At 44.1% G+C, this 17,814-nt stretch overlaps 1 protein-coding gene across 1 annotated transcript in view; it reads left to right on the top strand.

Moving 5' to 3' along the window:
- The first annotated feature begins 8,195 nt into the window (after positions 1 to 8,195).
- Positions 8,196 to 17,814, top strand: part of ANKRD55 (ankyrin repeat domain 55) — a 38,925-nt gene continuing 29,306 nt past the window's right edge. The window contains exons 1-2 of the mRNA XM_083576371.1: positions 8,196 to 8,583; positions 15,160 to 15,282. Of these exons, the coding sequence (XP_083432497.1) occupies positions 8,544 to 8,583; positions 15,160 to 15,282 (163 nt within the window). The 5' untranslated portion in view covers positions 8,196 to 8,543. The remainder of the gene's footprint in view (positions 8,584 to 15,159; positions 15,283 to 17,814) is intronic.

Below are 17,814 nucleotides of genomic sequence, written 5' to 3'. Positions count from 1 at the left end.
TACAGTGGCACTATTACTTCCCTTGATCTAGACGCTATACTCCTATTGATGCAGCCCAGAATTGCATTGGCTTTTTTAGCTGCCGCGTCACACTGTTGGCTCATGTCAAGTTTGTGGTCAACCAAGACTCCTAGATCCTTTTCACATGTACTGCTCTCAAGCCAGGTGTCACCCATCTTGTATTTGTGCCTCTCATTTTTTTTTGCCCAAGTGCAATACTTTACATTTCTCCCTTTTAAAATTCATCTTGTTTGTTTTGGCCCAGTTCTCTAATCGGTCAAGGTCGTTTTGAAGTGTGATCCTGTCCTCTGGGGTGTTAGCCACCCCTCCCAGTTTGGTGTCATCTGCAAATTTGATCAGGATGCCCTTGAGTCCATCATCCAAGTCGTTGATAAAGATGTTGAATAAGACCGGGCCCAAGACAGAACCCTGTGGCACCCCACTAGTCACTCTTCTCCAGGATGAAGAGGAACCATTGATGAGCACCCTTTGGGTTCGGTCAGTCAGCCAGTTACAAATCCACTGAGTGGTAGCATAGACAAGACCATATTTTACCAGCTTCTTTACAAGAATATCATGGGGCACCTTGTCAAATGCCTTGCTGAAATCAAGGTAGGCTACATCCACTGCGTTCCCTTCATCTACCAGGGTTGTAATTCTGTCCAAAAACGAGATCAGGTTAGTCTGACATGACTTATTTTTCAGAAATCCATGCTGACTATTGGTGATCACAGCATTCCTTTCTAGGTGCTCACAGACTGTTTGCTTAATGATCTGCTCCAGAATCTTCCCTGGTATTGATGTCAGACTGACTGGGCGGTAATTATTTGGGTCCTCTCTTTTCCCCTTTTTGAAAATAGGGACAACATTTGCCCTCCTCCAGTCTGCCGGGACTTCGCCTGTTCTCCAGGAATTCTCAAAGATGACTGCCAGTGGTTCTGAGATCACACCTGCCAGTTCTTTTAATACTCTTGGATGCAGTTCATCTGGCCCTGGAGACTTGAATACATCTAAACTAGCCAAGTATTCTTGTACTATCTCCTTAGTTATTCTGGGCTGTGTTTCCTCTGCTGAATCATTTGCTCCAAATTCTTCAGGTCGGGCATTGTTTTCTTTATCGGAGAAGACTGAGGCAAAGAAGGCATTGAGGAGTTCAGCCCTTTCTGTGTCCCCTGTTTGCATTTCACCATCTTCTCCTCTGAGTGACCCCACAATGCTACACACATCCCTTTATAGTCGCCTTTATAGTCTCCAAGAAGCATGTCTTTCCTGCCGTTTCTCTAGTTCAGAAGTGTGCAATCTGCACCCCACTCACCCTAGTCCCTCTAGTCTACTGTCTAATCTTACATAGCTCACAACAAACCTTTACACAGCTTGTAAGCTTAAACAGCTTATAAGCTTTGCCAATTCATACCTTTTTGTGTGTCGAGACCCTGAAACCACCCCCTTGTTGATGAATAAGAAACAAGGAGACAGATATTAGGTTAATGTTATTGGGCAAAGTTAGGCCACAACTTTATTGGTTACAGAATGTGAGCAGTATTGGCTTAGGCATTGGAATTGACCCGACTATATCAGACTCCTGGCCATCACGCAGGGAGTCCTGTAAGGGTCAACCATTGATAGGGGAAGCCCCGTCACTACAAACCAACTCGAGCTCCCCCAGGGTTCCCAACGGGGTCGTGGCATGGCCCTAGCCCCACCCCAGGCTTTGGTCAAGATCCACACACCCAGATTCCTTTAATGGAATACCCTTAAGCTTGGAGGAGCATGTGGTGGCCACACACACCCTCCCTCAACATAAGTTCAACCAATGCCTAACCGCCAAACCTTGCAAAGTTGTGATGATTGCTACGAGGTAGGTGAAAACCAAATGGCCCATGCCAATTTGCCAAGTGGAAACATTCCTACCAGGCCCCTCAATGGCGACCAACTAAGGTCCATAGCAATGGAAATGTCGAAACCTGAAAATTAGGGAGGGAGGGAGGGAGATTGAGTAAGCGAGCCAAGAGGAAGCTCTCCAGCTCATGTGTCAGTTTAAATGGGGCCCGGCCACGCCTCCCCAGCCAGCAGATTGGCTGGCTGGACAATGACGTCGCCAGAAACCTCCGGGTGATGCAGGACTTCATCCCCCACCCCCAGAGGGGAGTGGGTGGCCATGTGGTCCACCGCAACTCCTCCCCACTGGGAAGTGGAGCGGATTTGCTTTCCATTCTGATATGACTGACTTAATCGTAGAATTGTACAGTTGGAAGGGACCCTGAGGGTCATCTAGTTTAACCCCCTGCTATCCAGGAGTCTCAACTGAAGCATCCATGATAAATGGATTTGAGCCTTTTCTCCAGTATTTTGCATAACACAATCTTGCTGCAACAATCCTATAAGATGTTTGTTCCCTTTGCTATGCAGGGTACTTTCCATATTAGTTAATACACATAAACAGTGTTGAGATCTAACTACTTTGGCTGTTCACTCTGTTTCGTTTCTTATTTGGGACAAAGCCTTCTCTGGTTTGCTTACCCATAGCTCAAGCACAGTGGTTCACTTAAAGAGAGTGTTGCAACACTGTCTACGATTACAAAACCTTAGAAATTCAACTGGGAACATGCATCCTTTCAACATTCTTCAAAGCATCGTTGAAAAATTAGGAAGTGAAATCCAAAGAGGAATCAGATCCTGTTCCTCTTGCAGATGAGAGACCAGATGCCAGCTGGGTAATGAAAACTCAATTGCTATATACAAATTATAGATGAATGCCCTACAGTCTCTTTAATTTTTTAACTCTGTTTACTGAAGGTTGATACATTTTTATGTGTTCTTCAGAAACATTTAGAAGCAGACTGTCTCTGATTCGAGACAACTAAGTATCAGGTGCATATATCTCATCTATTTACCACATTTTTGAAAATTTGAGATTGATGTCCTTCATTCAGATTGATAGCCCAACCTGTCCCAAAGACATGGGATAGGCAGCAATAATCTCTCCCATGTAATGCTTCAAATCAAAAGGAGATTTTCATCCTGTCACTGTCCAGTCTCACTTCTTAATATTATTAATGTTAGTATTAGTGTAATCCATTATTCATCATCACTGAATATTTCAGTCCCAGAGCTGCTGAAGATGGAATGAATCCAGCTAAATTTACTCACAGTAGACCCATTGAAAGTAATGGACCTAAGTTAGTCATGACCATTAATTTCAATGGGCCTACAATGAGTAGGACTAGCACCAAATACAATGCAATGAAATCAAATAACAAAAATCTAAATGAAAATAAAGATTAATAAAAAAAATTAAATGGCATAAAAAGTCCAGTACATACGAGAAATAGATGAACAACTCCATCATAAAATTAGATAGCAGTGAGGACAACAATTAAACTTTTCAATTTAACCAGATACCTGGTAAAGGAAATGTGATATACAATGACTAAAACAATCAAATAGTTATAGGCGCAGTTCCCATCCCATCTCTCTCTGTTACTATTTTTGAACACAGATAACCTGTGCAGGGAATATCATGGAGGCTGCAATTCTGCAATTCCAGCCACTGAAAGACATCGGAGTAGCCTGAGCCTTAACCAAATGAACTCTGAAATACTGCCTATATACTGTCAGCATATCTGTGGTATTCCCATTGTTTTCAACTTAATCCTTTTGCTTCCTCTGCTCCTTCTTGGAAATGCTTGTTAAATTGGAAAAGTTAGCCCCTGGCTTGGAAGTAACCAACAGGTATGGTCCCAGTTACTGCTAATTTTTTTGCTTTCCTTTTGATATGGCTTCTTAATCCAGGCATACACATCCTAAAACGAGACTGGAAAATGGGATTGTTACCCTTTGCTTTTGTTTTAATCATTCAACTCCACCACACACCCCTGGGGCATATAAACCAGCAGCATTTTGCCTTAGCAACCAGGGATTTTGAGAATCCCTGAAGAAACCTCATTCTTTCCACCCAGGAACACTTCTTGTGTATTCAAACCCACCGCCACCCCCTCCCCGTTCCTCTGTTCTAACTCTCATCTCCCCACTTTCTCTATCTCCTTAAGCTGCTGAAGAGGTACTCTCAGCTCCAACACATCAAGACACCACCTCCCAGAAATAAGGAAAGGTATTTTAAAAATTACTCCTTGTCTGAAAACCTGGAGAGCTGATGCCAGTCAGTGTCAGAGCACTAGATAGACCAACAGTCTGCTCAGCATAAAGCAGCATTCTGTGTTCCTAGCCTAGAAGAAGTGCAAAGGGTTTTGCAGGTGACTCAGGGACTGCTGCTGCACTGCATATCACTTGTAAGACATCAAAACATTCAGGAGAAGATTCCAGGCTGCTTCCGGGAAAGGGACTGAAGCAATCCAGGCAGGAAAAAGGTGGAGGAGGAAATGAATGGCTTGTGTTTCACAGCTGCTTCATGTGGCATTTCACCCTTTATTTCCAAGTGATTTTGCAAAGCAGGTTCATTATTTAGTACTACATAAATGGGTTGGGGGGGGAGTAAATCACTCATGACATCACTTAGGGTTGCCAGGGCAACAGCAGCTCAGTTCTTGAGGCTCACGCAGGGGTCGAGGGGTGCGCAGGTGATGTCACAAGACTGCTAACTCTTCAAAGACAAAAACAAAACAAAACCTGGTACCAACCAGTACCACTTTACCAGCAGTAAAGAGACAAGAAAGCCAAGCTGTGTGAAGGCCTGCAAGACTGAGGGCAATACATGACATGCTATCAAGATTAAATCATGCTTTAGTTCTATTTAAATGAATAGTGCTTAGTCGTGATCCAACTCACTCAGCCCCCTACTGCAAGCCAAAAACCCCCCCACTCTTTTAATAGGCTTTTTCCCTCTGGAAAAAATACAAAGGATTTTTAAAAAGACAATAACAACTTATGCAACATTTTCTTTTTTAAAGTGGTAAGTGAAATGCTTTTCATAAAGCCCATTGCACTCACGAGTTCCTCATTCTAAGATTCAAAGGCAAGTTATGTTAATACATTGCTACTGCATTTGTGAGGATTACTAAATTATGCTCTCCACCTTTCATAGATGAAGATGGAGACATACTCGAAGCGCTCCAATCTTCATCCAAGGATCACTGCCTGGCTCCATACAGCCACCCTAACTACATGCACCATTTTTATTCCAAAATCAATGGAGACCGAGTACTTGTTTTTCCTTTGTAATCCACACAATCTGCCGCATGATTTCTGCCCTTGAAAAATGCTTCATGAGAAACTTGCTTCAATCAAAAAAATAAAAGCTAATAGCAGATTGGTTCCACATTATCCTGCCGTGTGTCTATTTGAAAACAGTTGTAGATGGTCCCAGTCACTACCCAGTGGTGTTTTTGGAAGAAATATTACTGAGACTGCAGTCACCACAAGCTTCTTGATTCACCTGGTGCATGAAGGGAAAGGTGTGGATAACCTAATCAAGGGGAGGGGTTTCAAAGGTGTACCAAGTAACCTGTGGGAAAAATTTGTCTTGCGGGTTCAAGTACAGAGGCTCACACCAAATTCTCAGTTGGTCAGACTTTATTCAGTAATGCATTACAGGACAGAATCCAAAGGGTCTATGAGGGCTTTCCATTAGAAGACAAGTTATATAGGCAAATATATGTCACCTTGGCTGTTCCATCCTCTGGCCAATCACCTTCTGCCACCGCATCACTCGACCATCTCATCATCCAGTCACACTCCTTGAAATGCAACTTCACTCAACCCGTTTTCACTGTGCCTATCAGAGCCCTCCTTGTACCTTAAATGGGGTTGTTTTTCACTTTTAATCTTCTCCCCACACATCATTCAACATTATTAATTGTTCTGCGATGCTTCCCAGTGTTAGCATATCACTGCCGCCTGACGGGGCACCCGTGCACTATAGAGCACCAAAAGCAGGACAAAAAAACCCCCAAAGATTTGTGGAATGAAAAGTTGAATAATTGCAGCAGGCCGCTACAGGAGATGCAGATACCATCATGAGAACAAATCACCATGCAGTCACAATAAAAAGGATGGCTGGAGGAGTCTTGCACCTGTTCTTTAATGAGCATTCATTCCGCTTTGTTTACAGAACAGTTACTGGACAATCAGCATTCATCCTGATTCGTCTGTGGGGTGTTTACATGTCTTCATCCCACACTTCTCAATGAATCTCCCTACCATTGGTGGTGACTGGCCTTTGTTGTCCTTTCTTGTTCCCAGCACATGCCTCACCAAACCCCAAACCTCCTTCCTGTCACCTCACAACCCTCCCCATCACCTTGGTATAAGCATCAGTGAGGTGTCCAACTGTCCCTATTTTCCAGGGACAGTCACAGATTTACAGAAGTTTACGATTTAATCCTGGAATGTGACACTTTTCCTTAGGATGTCCCTATTTTCATTGGAGAAATGTTGGTGGGTAAGGAGTTATGTGATGCCCCCGAGCCAAAAAGATAAGCAACTATACAATCTTTAGAAGACATCTGAAGGCAGCCCTGTATAGGGAAGGGTTTTTTTAATATTTAGCATTTTATGTGTGTTGGAAGCCACCCAGAGTGGCTGGGGCAACCTATTCAGATGGGCAGGATATGAACATCATCATCATCATCAACAACAACGACAACATTGAATAGGACATCCGTATTTTCATCGGAGAAAAGTTGGAGGGGAGCAGGCCTTTTCTGCAATGGCTCCCAACTTGTGGAATGCTCTTCCTAGCGAGGCTCGCCTGGTGATTGATTGATTGATTGATTGAGTGTTTAATTTCTATACCGCTTAATATATTAAAAAGATCTCTAAGCAGTATACCAAAAAAAAAAAAAACTGAAGCAACAACAGACAACTTTAAATATTACAATAACACAGTTACATATAGAAATGTTACATTAATGCATTTAAATATATAAATCAATATCAATTCCTTTTCCTTCTGACACAACCTCCCTCTCAGCCTCCAGGTTCTCACCCAGGCTCCAAACTCTTAGCTCACCCACAAAATCTCACAGTGAGAAGAGTTTCTGGAAACAGTGGACATCACCCTAGTCTCTCACTCTATACTTTTTGTGTCCCTATGTTGTAAACTGCCCTGTGATCCTCAAATGAAAGGTGGCACTGAAATTAAAGAAAGCTGCAATAGACAATACTGAGCTTGGTGGGCCAGTGGCCTGACTCAATATAAGACAGGTGTCTATGTTTCTATGTGGGGCCCCGGACAGATGTAAATGCAGGCTTCAAGGCCAGGACCCCAGCAGCTGCCCACAGCTAACAGAAGAGGAGGGGCGCTGATTTTCACCCCTTTCCCTTCCCACTGCAGCCCTCACCCCATGCTCCCTCCCCCCTCCCCCCCCCCCCGTTCTGAGTATTTGCCCAAATCTCTGGAACTGACAACAGGGGCTAGAAATGGACTGAAATATACTCGGAGTCAAGTGTGGATTTCATGCTCTTTATTCAGCTCAGAGTAGTGAGGAATGGAAGTTCCCCCAAAATGTCTGCTTTATATACACTGTTTACACAATGGGCCCCACGTGATTGACCCGTAGGCCAATCAGGTTGCAGATTCACTTCCAGCCGGAGTTGGATAGGGTGGCTTTTGTGGACCAATCAGACTGCTGCATTCTGGATCCTATTGTTCTAGAACCAGTCAGACTGCTGCATTCTGAATCCTATTGTTCTAGGACCAATCAGACTGCTGCATTGTGGATCCTATTCAACTCAGTACATAACATGGACATTCTAAATTTAAGCAGGAAGTGGACATCAGCAAAAACTGCCTGCCTTCCTCTTGCTTTCATGGAGATGTCTCCTAGAACAAAAGTCCTACAACTGGATCCCACCCTCTGCATTGCATGCAACTTTCAGTTTGAACGCATGGCAAGCTATATTAGAAATCAACGATCCTGAAATCATGTATATTAAACAATGCATGTTTAATATAATATAAAGACTGCCATTCTAAATATACTTAATGCGCTTTTTCCAAGTGAATATGCATAAGATTGTGGGCTGATTAACCCAGGTTGCTAGGTGTTTAGAGTTGTGGGGGGGATATTGTTAATGGGCAGCAGGGTATATACCCTTGCAATATTCAGAGAGAGTGTGTTGACTCTTTTTGCCCCAGCATGTACTGCTGTTTCACCTGAGTAATGAGAACATCAGCTTGCAAACGGCACTGCAAGCTTTGCACATGCTCTGTCTGGTGCGATGGATTCTCATTCATCTGCGGAGACTTCAGTTTAAGCACGGCATTCTTGCAGCTGACGCTGCATTCTCAGCAGTGCCCTTCTCAGACACAGGATGAAAGATGGTTTATTTTCCCTGTGAAATGATGGTACCTTAGGTCATTTCCAATCAACATTTTGAATAGGGTCTTTTACAGATGGAAGATATTGTTCTTCGTACATGACTGGAGTGTGGTTGCCTTTCTGATAAGCTGCTGCCATAAAGCAAATTTAATCCAGAAAGGAAGACTGGCGGCAGCAATCATTGAATGTGTTGTTTACTGGTGTGATATATGGGCTATTGCTACGGCGATTGCAGAGGTGAGGGGGGAAAGGCAATAGGCAACCATGGATTTTAGTACTTCATCAGTGTTTGATCAACAGAAAGGTAAGCTGTTTGTTGTTAATGCTAATATTCATTCATGCTCATATGCCTGTTGCTGTTGCATTCTCATTCACATCAGACAGAACGTTTCATGTTACATGTGGGAATTCTTAGACGATGTGAATTTCATGTCAAGCTGTTCAATTCGACTATCTGCACATGTTGATTTTAAAAAGGGGATCTATTTCAGTTTGTTTTAAAGGCAGCCATTTCAGTATGCTACAGTATGGAAATGGTTAACCAAAAGAGATAAGTTCTATGGAGAAAACTGACTGTGTTTGACATTTTCCTCATATTTGACAGGAGGTTTCTACTTTTACAGCTAGTTTATCTGCTTTCTGGGTTTTGTAAAAACCTAACTAATTAGGCTTCTTGGTTTAAATAAAATATGAATTAAGTGCAAGCCACTGAAAATTCAGTGGCTGGCAATGCTCTCATCTTTCAATAATTCCTTAAATTGATGGCATGGATACTGACAAACTACAAATGTCCAATTGTATATTCCAATCCGATAAGCAAAGGTGCATTTTATCCAGGAAAAGTTACTACAGAAATTAAATCACTTACTCTGTAGTATGATGGAAGAATTTTATTTCTTGGATTTCAATTTAATTTACTCTATGATTTTTTATTCTAAGTGCCCGATTCCAAAATTTCAGTAACTTTTCATATGACTTTTGTACCCACCAAATGATCTGAAATCATGTCAGGCATTGATAATGCACCAAATAACAAGAACCAAAGAACAAGGTGTTGATGATCGTCCTCTGGTCTTGTGTCTGCACCTGCAAGTTGTACATGTTTGCTAGGAAAGCAGAATCAGGTCCATATTGAAAAGCATCTTGGCTCTATGACTTCATGAAAGGGCACAAGCACAATGTTAGAGAATGAATGCTGTCTGCTCATTTTCTTTGCCATGTCAAAACAGTTGTACTATTTTATGTATAGACCAGTTTTCTGTGCTGAAGTCTCTGCACTATCTATTAATTTTTAAGGAAAGGATAGTCATTCTAATCCACTCTAGTCACTGAGATGGGCATGCAGAGCTCCTCTACCCACAAATGCTTCTCCAGTTAATTTGACCAAGGGAGCAAAGCCATGAAAGATTTCCTTTGAGTATGTGGATCTGCCCACGTCATGAATGTGAATGGAGACAGAGTGTGCATAAAAGCATAAGAACTGCTGTATCAGACCGAAGGTCTATGCAGTCAGGCACTCTCTCGTCTCCAGCAGCACCCAAGCACACACAATCAGGAGAAGCAGAGAATGATGGAGAATCCTTTGGTTCCCAGCATCTTGGAAAAAGGAGTGTCTAATAGTCTAATTCTCTTGGAATAAAGAAACTCATTTCCCAGCTAATGAGCCACTGACGCACCTGACCTTCATGGATTTATCTCATCTGTGCCTAAAGCCATCAGATCACTAAACCTTTGCATCTTCATCACATGGGAAGGAGAGGGGGGAAGATAACTCTGGAACCTGGAAAGTGCCTCTGAGGATGTGCAGAGGGCATGCTGTGCCTCACTGAGGCTTCTACACATTTGAAATTTAGGGCAATGATAGAATTAGGTAAAGGTAAAGGGACCCCTGACCATCAGGTCCAGTCGTGACCGACTCTGGGGTTGCGGCGCTCATCTCGCTTTATTGGCTGAGGGAGCCAGTCATGTGGCCAGCATGACTAAGCCGCTTCTGGCGAACCAGAGCAGCGCACGGAAACACCGTTTACCTTCCCGCCGGAGCAGTACCTATTTATCTACTTGCACTTTGATGCGCTTTCGAACTGCTAGGTTGGCAGTAGCAGGGACTGAGCAATGGGAGCTCACCCTTTCGCGGGGATTCGAACCTCCGACCTTCTGATTGGCAAGTCCTAGGCTCTCTGGTTTAATCCACAGCGCCACCCGCGTCCCTTTGAATTAGAATTAGCACCTCTCATTTTACGAATTAATCAATTTATTGCTTTTATCAATGCCCACACCTCTGCAAAGCTGCACATGAGGACTAGCTTTTGCCTGTGTGTCTCCATACTTTGTACTTGGCTTTTTCTGTACTCAGAGACAAGGCAGGCAATAGGGAGCAACCTGTTGCACTTCCCACTGTCCTCCATTGACCTCATCCCACCACTGGCAGTCCCCACTGCCCCCGGTATTTGGCAGTTTCTGCCAGGCTTCCCAGCATTTGGATATCACATGTTCATCATGCACCAGAAGATAATAGCATGCAGTTTGCCTGCTTTCCGTCCCCTTCCACAGAAGTATCCCAATCTTTCGGATGCTATGGGAATGCTGAGAGGAAAAAGAGAAGGGTAGGGGGGAAATGCAAGCATTTTACCTTTGGATGTTCATGGACAGGCATAAATTAAAACCTGTGCCTGCAGCTGTGTGAGAGAGAGTCTGCCTTCGTGAAATCCAGAGCCCCAAATGTGCAGTTGTATGCATGGGGGGGAGGCTGTTATTAGACATTATTATGAATGAATGGGAGTGACAGGGCCAGCTCCATATTGAAGGGATCCTCAGTGTGGTATCCTCTGGTAGGCCGTCTCCCTTCTCAGAGCTCCCCACCCCCTTGCTCATGAGGCTGGTGGCAGGAGGGGAGCAGAGGAAAGCAGCTACAAAGCTGCTCTGGTGAGCACTGTGGTAGCTTGGAGCCACCATGTAAATGACCCTCTAGTGCCCCGATGCAGTATCACTGCAGTGCATTGTGGGAAATCTAAATAGTGCTCCTCTCCCCTGAAAAGAGATGTCCATCAGCAGGGAGCCCTGCCAGGTCAGGTGCAAATTTTGTTTACTTGTTTGTTTAGTTAGTTATTTATTGTGTTAATATCCTGCCTTTTTCTCCAAGTGGCTCCAGGTGGCAAACATGGTTCTCATATCCTCCAACTGGGACATGCAAAAAACTGGGTCCTGCATCTTCCGGGGGCGGGCTCCCATGCGAGTCACGTGACCCACATGTGATCGTGACCTTACAAGATGTGCTTTTTCCAGGGCCTGGGGAGGGGCTGTGACACCAAAGGTTGATTGGATGGACCCAGAATGTGGTGAATGTGTCTTTACATGACGGTGGGTTGCCTACTGCCCTTAAACAGGAGGTAATGGATCCATTCCAGAATATGCCCACCTACCTGTCTGCATCTTGGGTAAGGTGGTGGACAGAGGGATGGGTAAGACACTCCAGGAGTTCCTGGAGAATAAGAATTCTTTAGATCCATTTCAATCTGGGTTCAGTTTTGGGAGTGAACTAGCCTTGGTCACCCTGATACATGACTTCTATCAAGAATGGGACAGGAGGAGTACAGCTCTGCTTCTGTTTCTCAGTCACTCAGCAGCTTTTGATACTACTGAGCATGGCATCCTCATGGACCAGCTCTGTGGGATGCGTACTGGGGGCACTGTTCAACAGTGGTTCCACTAAGGGTTGTGTCCAGAGAGTAGCACTAGGAGATTGTGTTTCAGCTCCACGGTGTCTGTGCTGTAGTGTACCGCAGGGTGCAAATTTGTCCCTAATCTAACATCTCTGTGGTGTTGACCCTGTCCATCCATATGAAGCCACTGGGTGCGGTCATTCAGACTTCTGACGCAAAATGTCACCAGCATGCTAATGACACATAGCTCCACTTCCCCTTAAAATCTGAATCAGGAGAAAAAGGCTGTACATGATCTGAACTATTGTCTGGCTGTAACAGAGGAAGGCCCATAAACTAAACTTGAACCCTGGGGAGATAGAGGCACTGTGGGTTGGTAGTTTTCGTGTCTGGGACACTGACACATGATCCGGGTGGGATGGCACTCTGGACATAACAGATATGGAGTTCGGATCTATCTTTGTCACTCAGATACCCTTAGGGTCTAGGAGTGCCTTTTGCCAGCTATAGCTGGTGCACCAGCTATGGCCATTTCTGGACAGGAAGAGTCTGGCCTTGTAACAAGAGTGGGCAACCGGTTTTGGAAATGGTTTTAAGTTGAATTAATTCAGTAATGATTTGTAATAATCTGGAAAATCAATAAAAAAATAATTGGGGGACTGTGGCTAGCACTGCCCATGACAGCACATGGGCCTCTGGCTCCATTCTCTAAACATGTGCATGTTCAGTGTATCTGAAAAGGGATGCTTTGAAATTTGTAGCTCTGTGCATGCTGCATAACCAGGATCCCCAGTCCATTAGGGGTCTCTTATCACACAGAACTCCTACAGGCACGAAGCTGCTCTAGAGTAGGGACTCGTTTGCAGGTGTTGTGCTGAGCAGGCATATGGCAAGGGATGGCGCCAGCAGCGTGGTCCCACTGCCCCCTTCTCCCCTTGCGCCTCCAACAGATGAAGATGATCTGAAGAGAGCTTATCCCACTCTAAATATCAGCAGCACAGAACATGTGATTTCTTGAGCACTGACCAAAGGCCACAGCACGTATAAATAGTTTCATCTGAGTCAAAGGACCATTAGTTGCTAGGCTACCTTTCTGCTTACCAGAAAGAAATGCATCTCGTCTACTTGACAGTTACTGCTGTTGGCTGCAATCATGCAAATCGATGTGAGAGGAGGGAGGGGATTGGCATAAACCCGTTGCAGGCTCCGATGCCTTTGAGACATCAGCAAGTGCTGAGCAGCAGCCTTATTGTGGATTCCTCTTACATAGAAATCACAGACTGACTAAACCACAGGCTGTTACACTTCCCTCCCGCTGTACTTCCTCTTCTGCACAGGCCAGTGAAGAACTACAGGAAGAAAGCACAGGTATATAGCACGGGGTAATATATTGTTACAGAAATTGGGCGCCACCCCCAGTCTTTGCCGAGTGATAGCAAGATTCCAGGGGGTTCCAGGTGTTCACCCAGGGCCTGTGCTGCTTTGGAGAATCAAAAATGAAGTGGAGACTGTGTTATACAGTACCATAACTGCATCAATGTACTGCCAAATCCCAAGAGTTTAACCCCCTCTAAATATGTATGTATGTATGTACATATTTTAATCATGTGTGTGTGCAGGGGCCCCTCTCTGATGGCTAACAACCAAAAAAGAATCTTTTAAATATGTGTAACTTCTTTAAAAATTAAAGCACATTGAAAGCATATATAGCAATACTAGGTAAAGGTAAAGGGACCCCTGACCGTTAGGTCCAGTCGCGAACGACTCTGGGGTTGCAGTGCTCATCTCGCTTTTTTGGCTGAGGAAGCTGGCGTAAAGCTTCCGGGTCATGTGGCCAGCATGACTAAGCCGCTTCTGGCGAACCAGAGCAGCGCACGGAAACACCATTTACATTCCCGCCGGAGCGGTAACTATTTATCTACTTGCACTTCGACGAGCTTTCGAACTGCTAGGTTGGCAGGAGCAGGGACCGAGCAACGGGAGCTCACCCTGTTGCGGGGATTCGAACCGCCGACCTTCTGATCGGCAAGCTCTAGGCTTTGTGGTTTAGACCACAGCGCCACCCACGTCCCTTTAGCAATACTAATACCAGCAGAACCAGCATTAAAAATATATTAAACTCTCAGATTCTAAAAGTTCTGGGGAGAAACACACCTCCACGTTTTTTCCCCAAGCCAGGTAGAGCACACAGGGCCTCTACTCCAGGCATGGGGATCCTTTGCCCTTCCAGATGTTTTTGAATCACGATTCCCACCCAACAGTCCCAGCCTGCATGGCCGATGGCCAGGGATGATAGGAATTGTAGTTCAGCAACATCTGGAGGGCCAAATGTTCCCCACACCTGTTCTACACCAAAGATGTCACAACAGAAAAGGCCTTGCCTAACTGCAATTATTATTATTATTATTATTATTATTATTATTATTATTATTATTATTTACTACTATTACTACTATTATTATTATTTGTTACATTTATACCCCGCCCTTCTCACCAAGGTGCCCATGGTGGCAAACACTTCTATGATAGAAAAATAGTTAAAAATAAAATATAGCTATATTTTAAAACAGTTTAAAATATCTAAAAGCAATTAATCACAATGAAATAATTATTTTTTAAAAAACTAATAAAAAACAAAGCATGGGTCTGAATAGGCCTGCTGAAATAGAAAAGTTTTGAGTTTCTTTTTGTTTAAAAAGTGACTTATAAGTGCAAATCATAATCATAACAATCTAGATCATGATCTGCAGCTTCCATCATACCAAAGTACAGTGGTACCTCGGGTTAACTACTTAATTCGTTCCGGAGGTCCGTACTTAACCTGAAACTGTTCTTAACCTGAAGCACCACTTTAACTAATGGGCCCTCCCGCTGCCGCTGCACGATTTCTGTTCTCATCCTGAAGCAAAGTTCTTAACCTGAAGCACTATTTCTGGGTTAGCGGAGTCTGTAACCTGAAGCGTATGTAACCTGAAGCGAATGTAACCCAAGGTACCACTGTACATTAAAGACGTTTGGATTGGAACAGCAAAATGCCTGCCTGCCTTTTTATGTTAGGATTTGCTCCTGCATTGTGAAATGATGTTTTTCTTCCTTCTTCTATGTGACTGTCTTTAATGTGAGGGCTGTATTTAACCTTGTCATCAATCTTCTTGCAACCCCTCCACCACCAAAGACAAAAACAAAATCTTTTGTTTTTCCTGCTGCTTTTATTCCCACAGGTGATTCAGCAGAAGAATTTGACTTGACTCTGGTATATCAAGCAGCAGCTAATGGGGATATCAACACTTTGACGGCTGTCATTCGTGAAGATCCATCAATACTAGAATGCTGTGACAGTGATGGTAAAGCGATTCTTTCTCTGGTTTTCAGTTGCTAAAAGTTGTAATTGCTATGGTTCTGCTGTTTTTAGCATCACTTTCGACATCACAGTATCACTGCTAGAGACTTCCTTCTTTACAAGTGAAAGAAAAGGGGTAGTGATTACAGTAGTTCTTTTAAGACACTTTCTTCCTCCTCTCTGTTCACAAGAATATATGGCACAATCATATATTATAGCTGCACAACTCCCAGAAAGCAAATTCTTCTCCAGTGTACCTAATAGCAAGCTGAAGGGGCTGAAACTCAGCTAGACAGCACTGCTTTGTATGCAGAAAATCTAGAGGTCAAATATTTATTTTTGACATTTATATACAGTCATACCTCGTGTTGCATTCCGCTCTTGTTACGGACTTTCAGCTTACGAATGCGGCAAACACGGAAGTGTTTACTTCCGGGTTCACCGCCCGCACATGCACAGAAGAGGCGCTCTAGTTGCAGAATCCCCACAACAGGGTGAGCTCCCGTTGCTCGGTCCCTGCTCCTGCCAACCTAGCAGTTCAAAAGCACGTCAAAGTGCAAGTAGATAAATAGGTACCACTGTGGCGGGAAGGCTGCTCTGGTTTCGCCAGAAGCGACTTAGTCATGCTGGCCACATGACCCAGAAAAACTGTTTGCAGACAAACGTCGGCTCCCTCGGCTAGTAAAGCGAGATGAGCACCACAACCCCAGAGTCGTCCGCGACTGGACTTAAGTGTCAGGGGTCCTTTACCTTTTTATACCAAGCTTGTCTTCCAGCAATCTCAAGGTGGTACGTGGTTCTCTTCCCCTCCATTTCATCCTGACAGCAACCCTGTGAGGTAGGTTAGGCCCAATGAACTTCATGGCTGAGTGGGGATTTGAACCCTGCTCTCCCAGGTCCTTCTAGTCCTACACTCTAACCATCACACCACACTGGCTCTCTATCTCCGCAATCCCCAGCATCTCCAGGTAGGCCTTGAAAAACCTCTTGCCTGAAACCCTGGAAAGCCACTGCTAGCCAGAGCAGACAACACTGACCTAGATGGACCAATTTCAATTCAGGGTGAAGTAGCTTCATATGTCTATAACTGTAATCCTAAATGTTCACAAACAGTAATGCAGACTTAACTGTGAAAAGAACTATATACTATTTGAGAACCAAAAGAGTACAGTAGAGGGGAAATGTGTGGGAGCAGCTCTGGGTTTGTTTGTTTTCAGTGTATAAACAATAATGTCTTCTGTAAGAGTTTCGGGACAACTGTTCTGGTTAATGAATGAGGTAACAACAGGACTGCTTTACTATTGCTTGCGACAGTTATACATACGAGAAGTCAGAGGACCAGCAGGGATGGGGGAATAAAGAAAAGGCTGGTGAATAGTTTCCTTTGCTTTGATGGCAAACCTCACCCTAGCAGTTTAAGCAGCATTGCTTCTTTGCAAGATTGTTTGCCTTGCTGGATAAGAAATAAAGGTTACCTTTCAGCTGGCTGCACATCTTTTGTTTTAAAGCCTGCTGTGTTCTGTCAGTTGAGCTTACGAAATCTGAAACACCACTGAGTTCAATGACACCTACGCCCAGGTGAATTTTAGCAGTATCAGTCATTCCTTCTTGTATCAAAAAAACCCCCATGCATGTGGGGATGTTTCCAGCTTAGCTAGAATTAGCTACCTGAATTACTAGTTTTCCATATGCCAGGAACTTTTGACATGCTTCGAACAACAGTCATTTGAGTTCCTGAAGTAGCACAGTCTAAGGAAATCTGCAGCCAGGAAGGCTGAACTGCATGGTTTTTCTGAACATTTGAATTAGCTGCTGGTGGGTAAAGACATACCCCCCCCAGCTGCCCTGAATATCCAGCACTGTGGCACAACTCTGCTGACCAGTGCCAGAGTGCCAAATTGGAAGGTGCATCCCTCCTGAGGTCCCAATTTGGAGGGCAACAATACTGGAGGGTATGCAAAAGAGCTATCTGTACATTTCTGTGCCACTCTATGTAGCTTGGTGTTCACGACAGAAGTGTGGAAGATGGAAGTGAAAAAAGAAAATAAGAGGCCAGTGACTAGTTCCCCAATTAACTACTTGGATCTAGTTAATTTAAAAAAAGCTGCACCTAAAAATGAAAGTCATTAGGCTGGTCTTTCAGTCACGAAACATTGCTCCATCCACGATGGTTGCTGCTCCTCGTTCCACTGTTTTGCTTTGGATTTGCCTCATTCGGTTCCGGTGTAGCTTTTGCACTGCAGAGGACAAACATTTGCCAACATGCAAAATGATCGGTGCATTAATAAACAAGGGATAAGAGACAAAATGGTGGGCAAACGACAGGCTTAGGAGGTAAACAGTGATGTGGAATAGTAGATATATGTGTTGCAGGAATGACTATTATGTCGGGCTTCTACAACATGAGAGCTGTGAGAGGAATTCTGGATTGCAGGAAGCCACAGTTTGTGGGTCTAACATCCTGTTCCCCACCCCCATCTCTCTGCCTCACTCTCAAGCCAATAGTACCGATTCCTTTGCCTAGGGGTGGGAGAGA

This window comes from Podarcis filfolensis (genome assembly GCF_964270895.1).
Source record: "Podarcis filfolensis genome assembly, chromosome: 11".
Classification (NCBI taxonomy): domain Eukaryota; kingdom Metazoa; phylum Chordata; class Lepidosauria; order Squamata; family Lacertidae; genus Podarcis; species Podarcis filfolensis.
The sequence above is the reverse complement of the archived record's forward strand: the minus strand, read 5'-3'. Positions and strand labels throughout refer to the sequence as shown.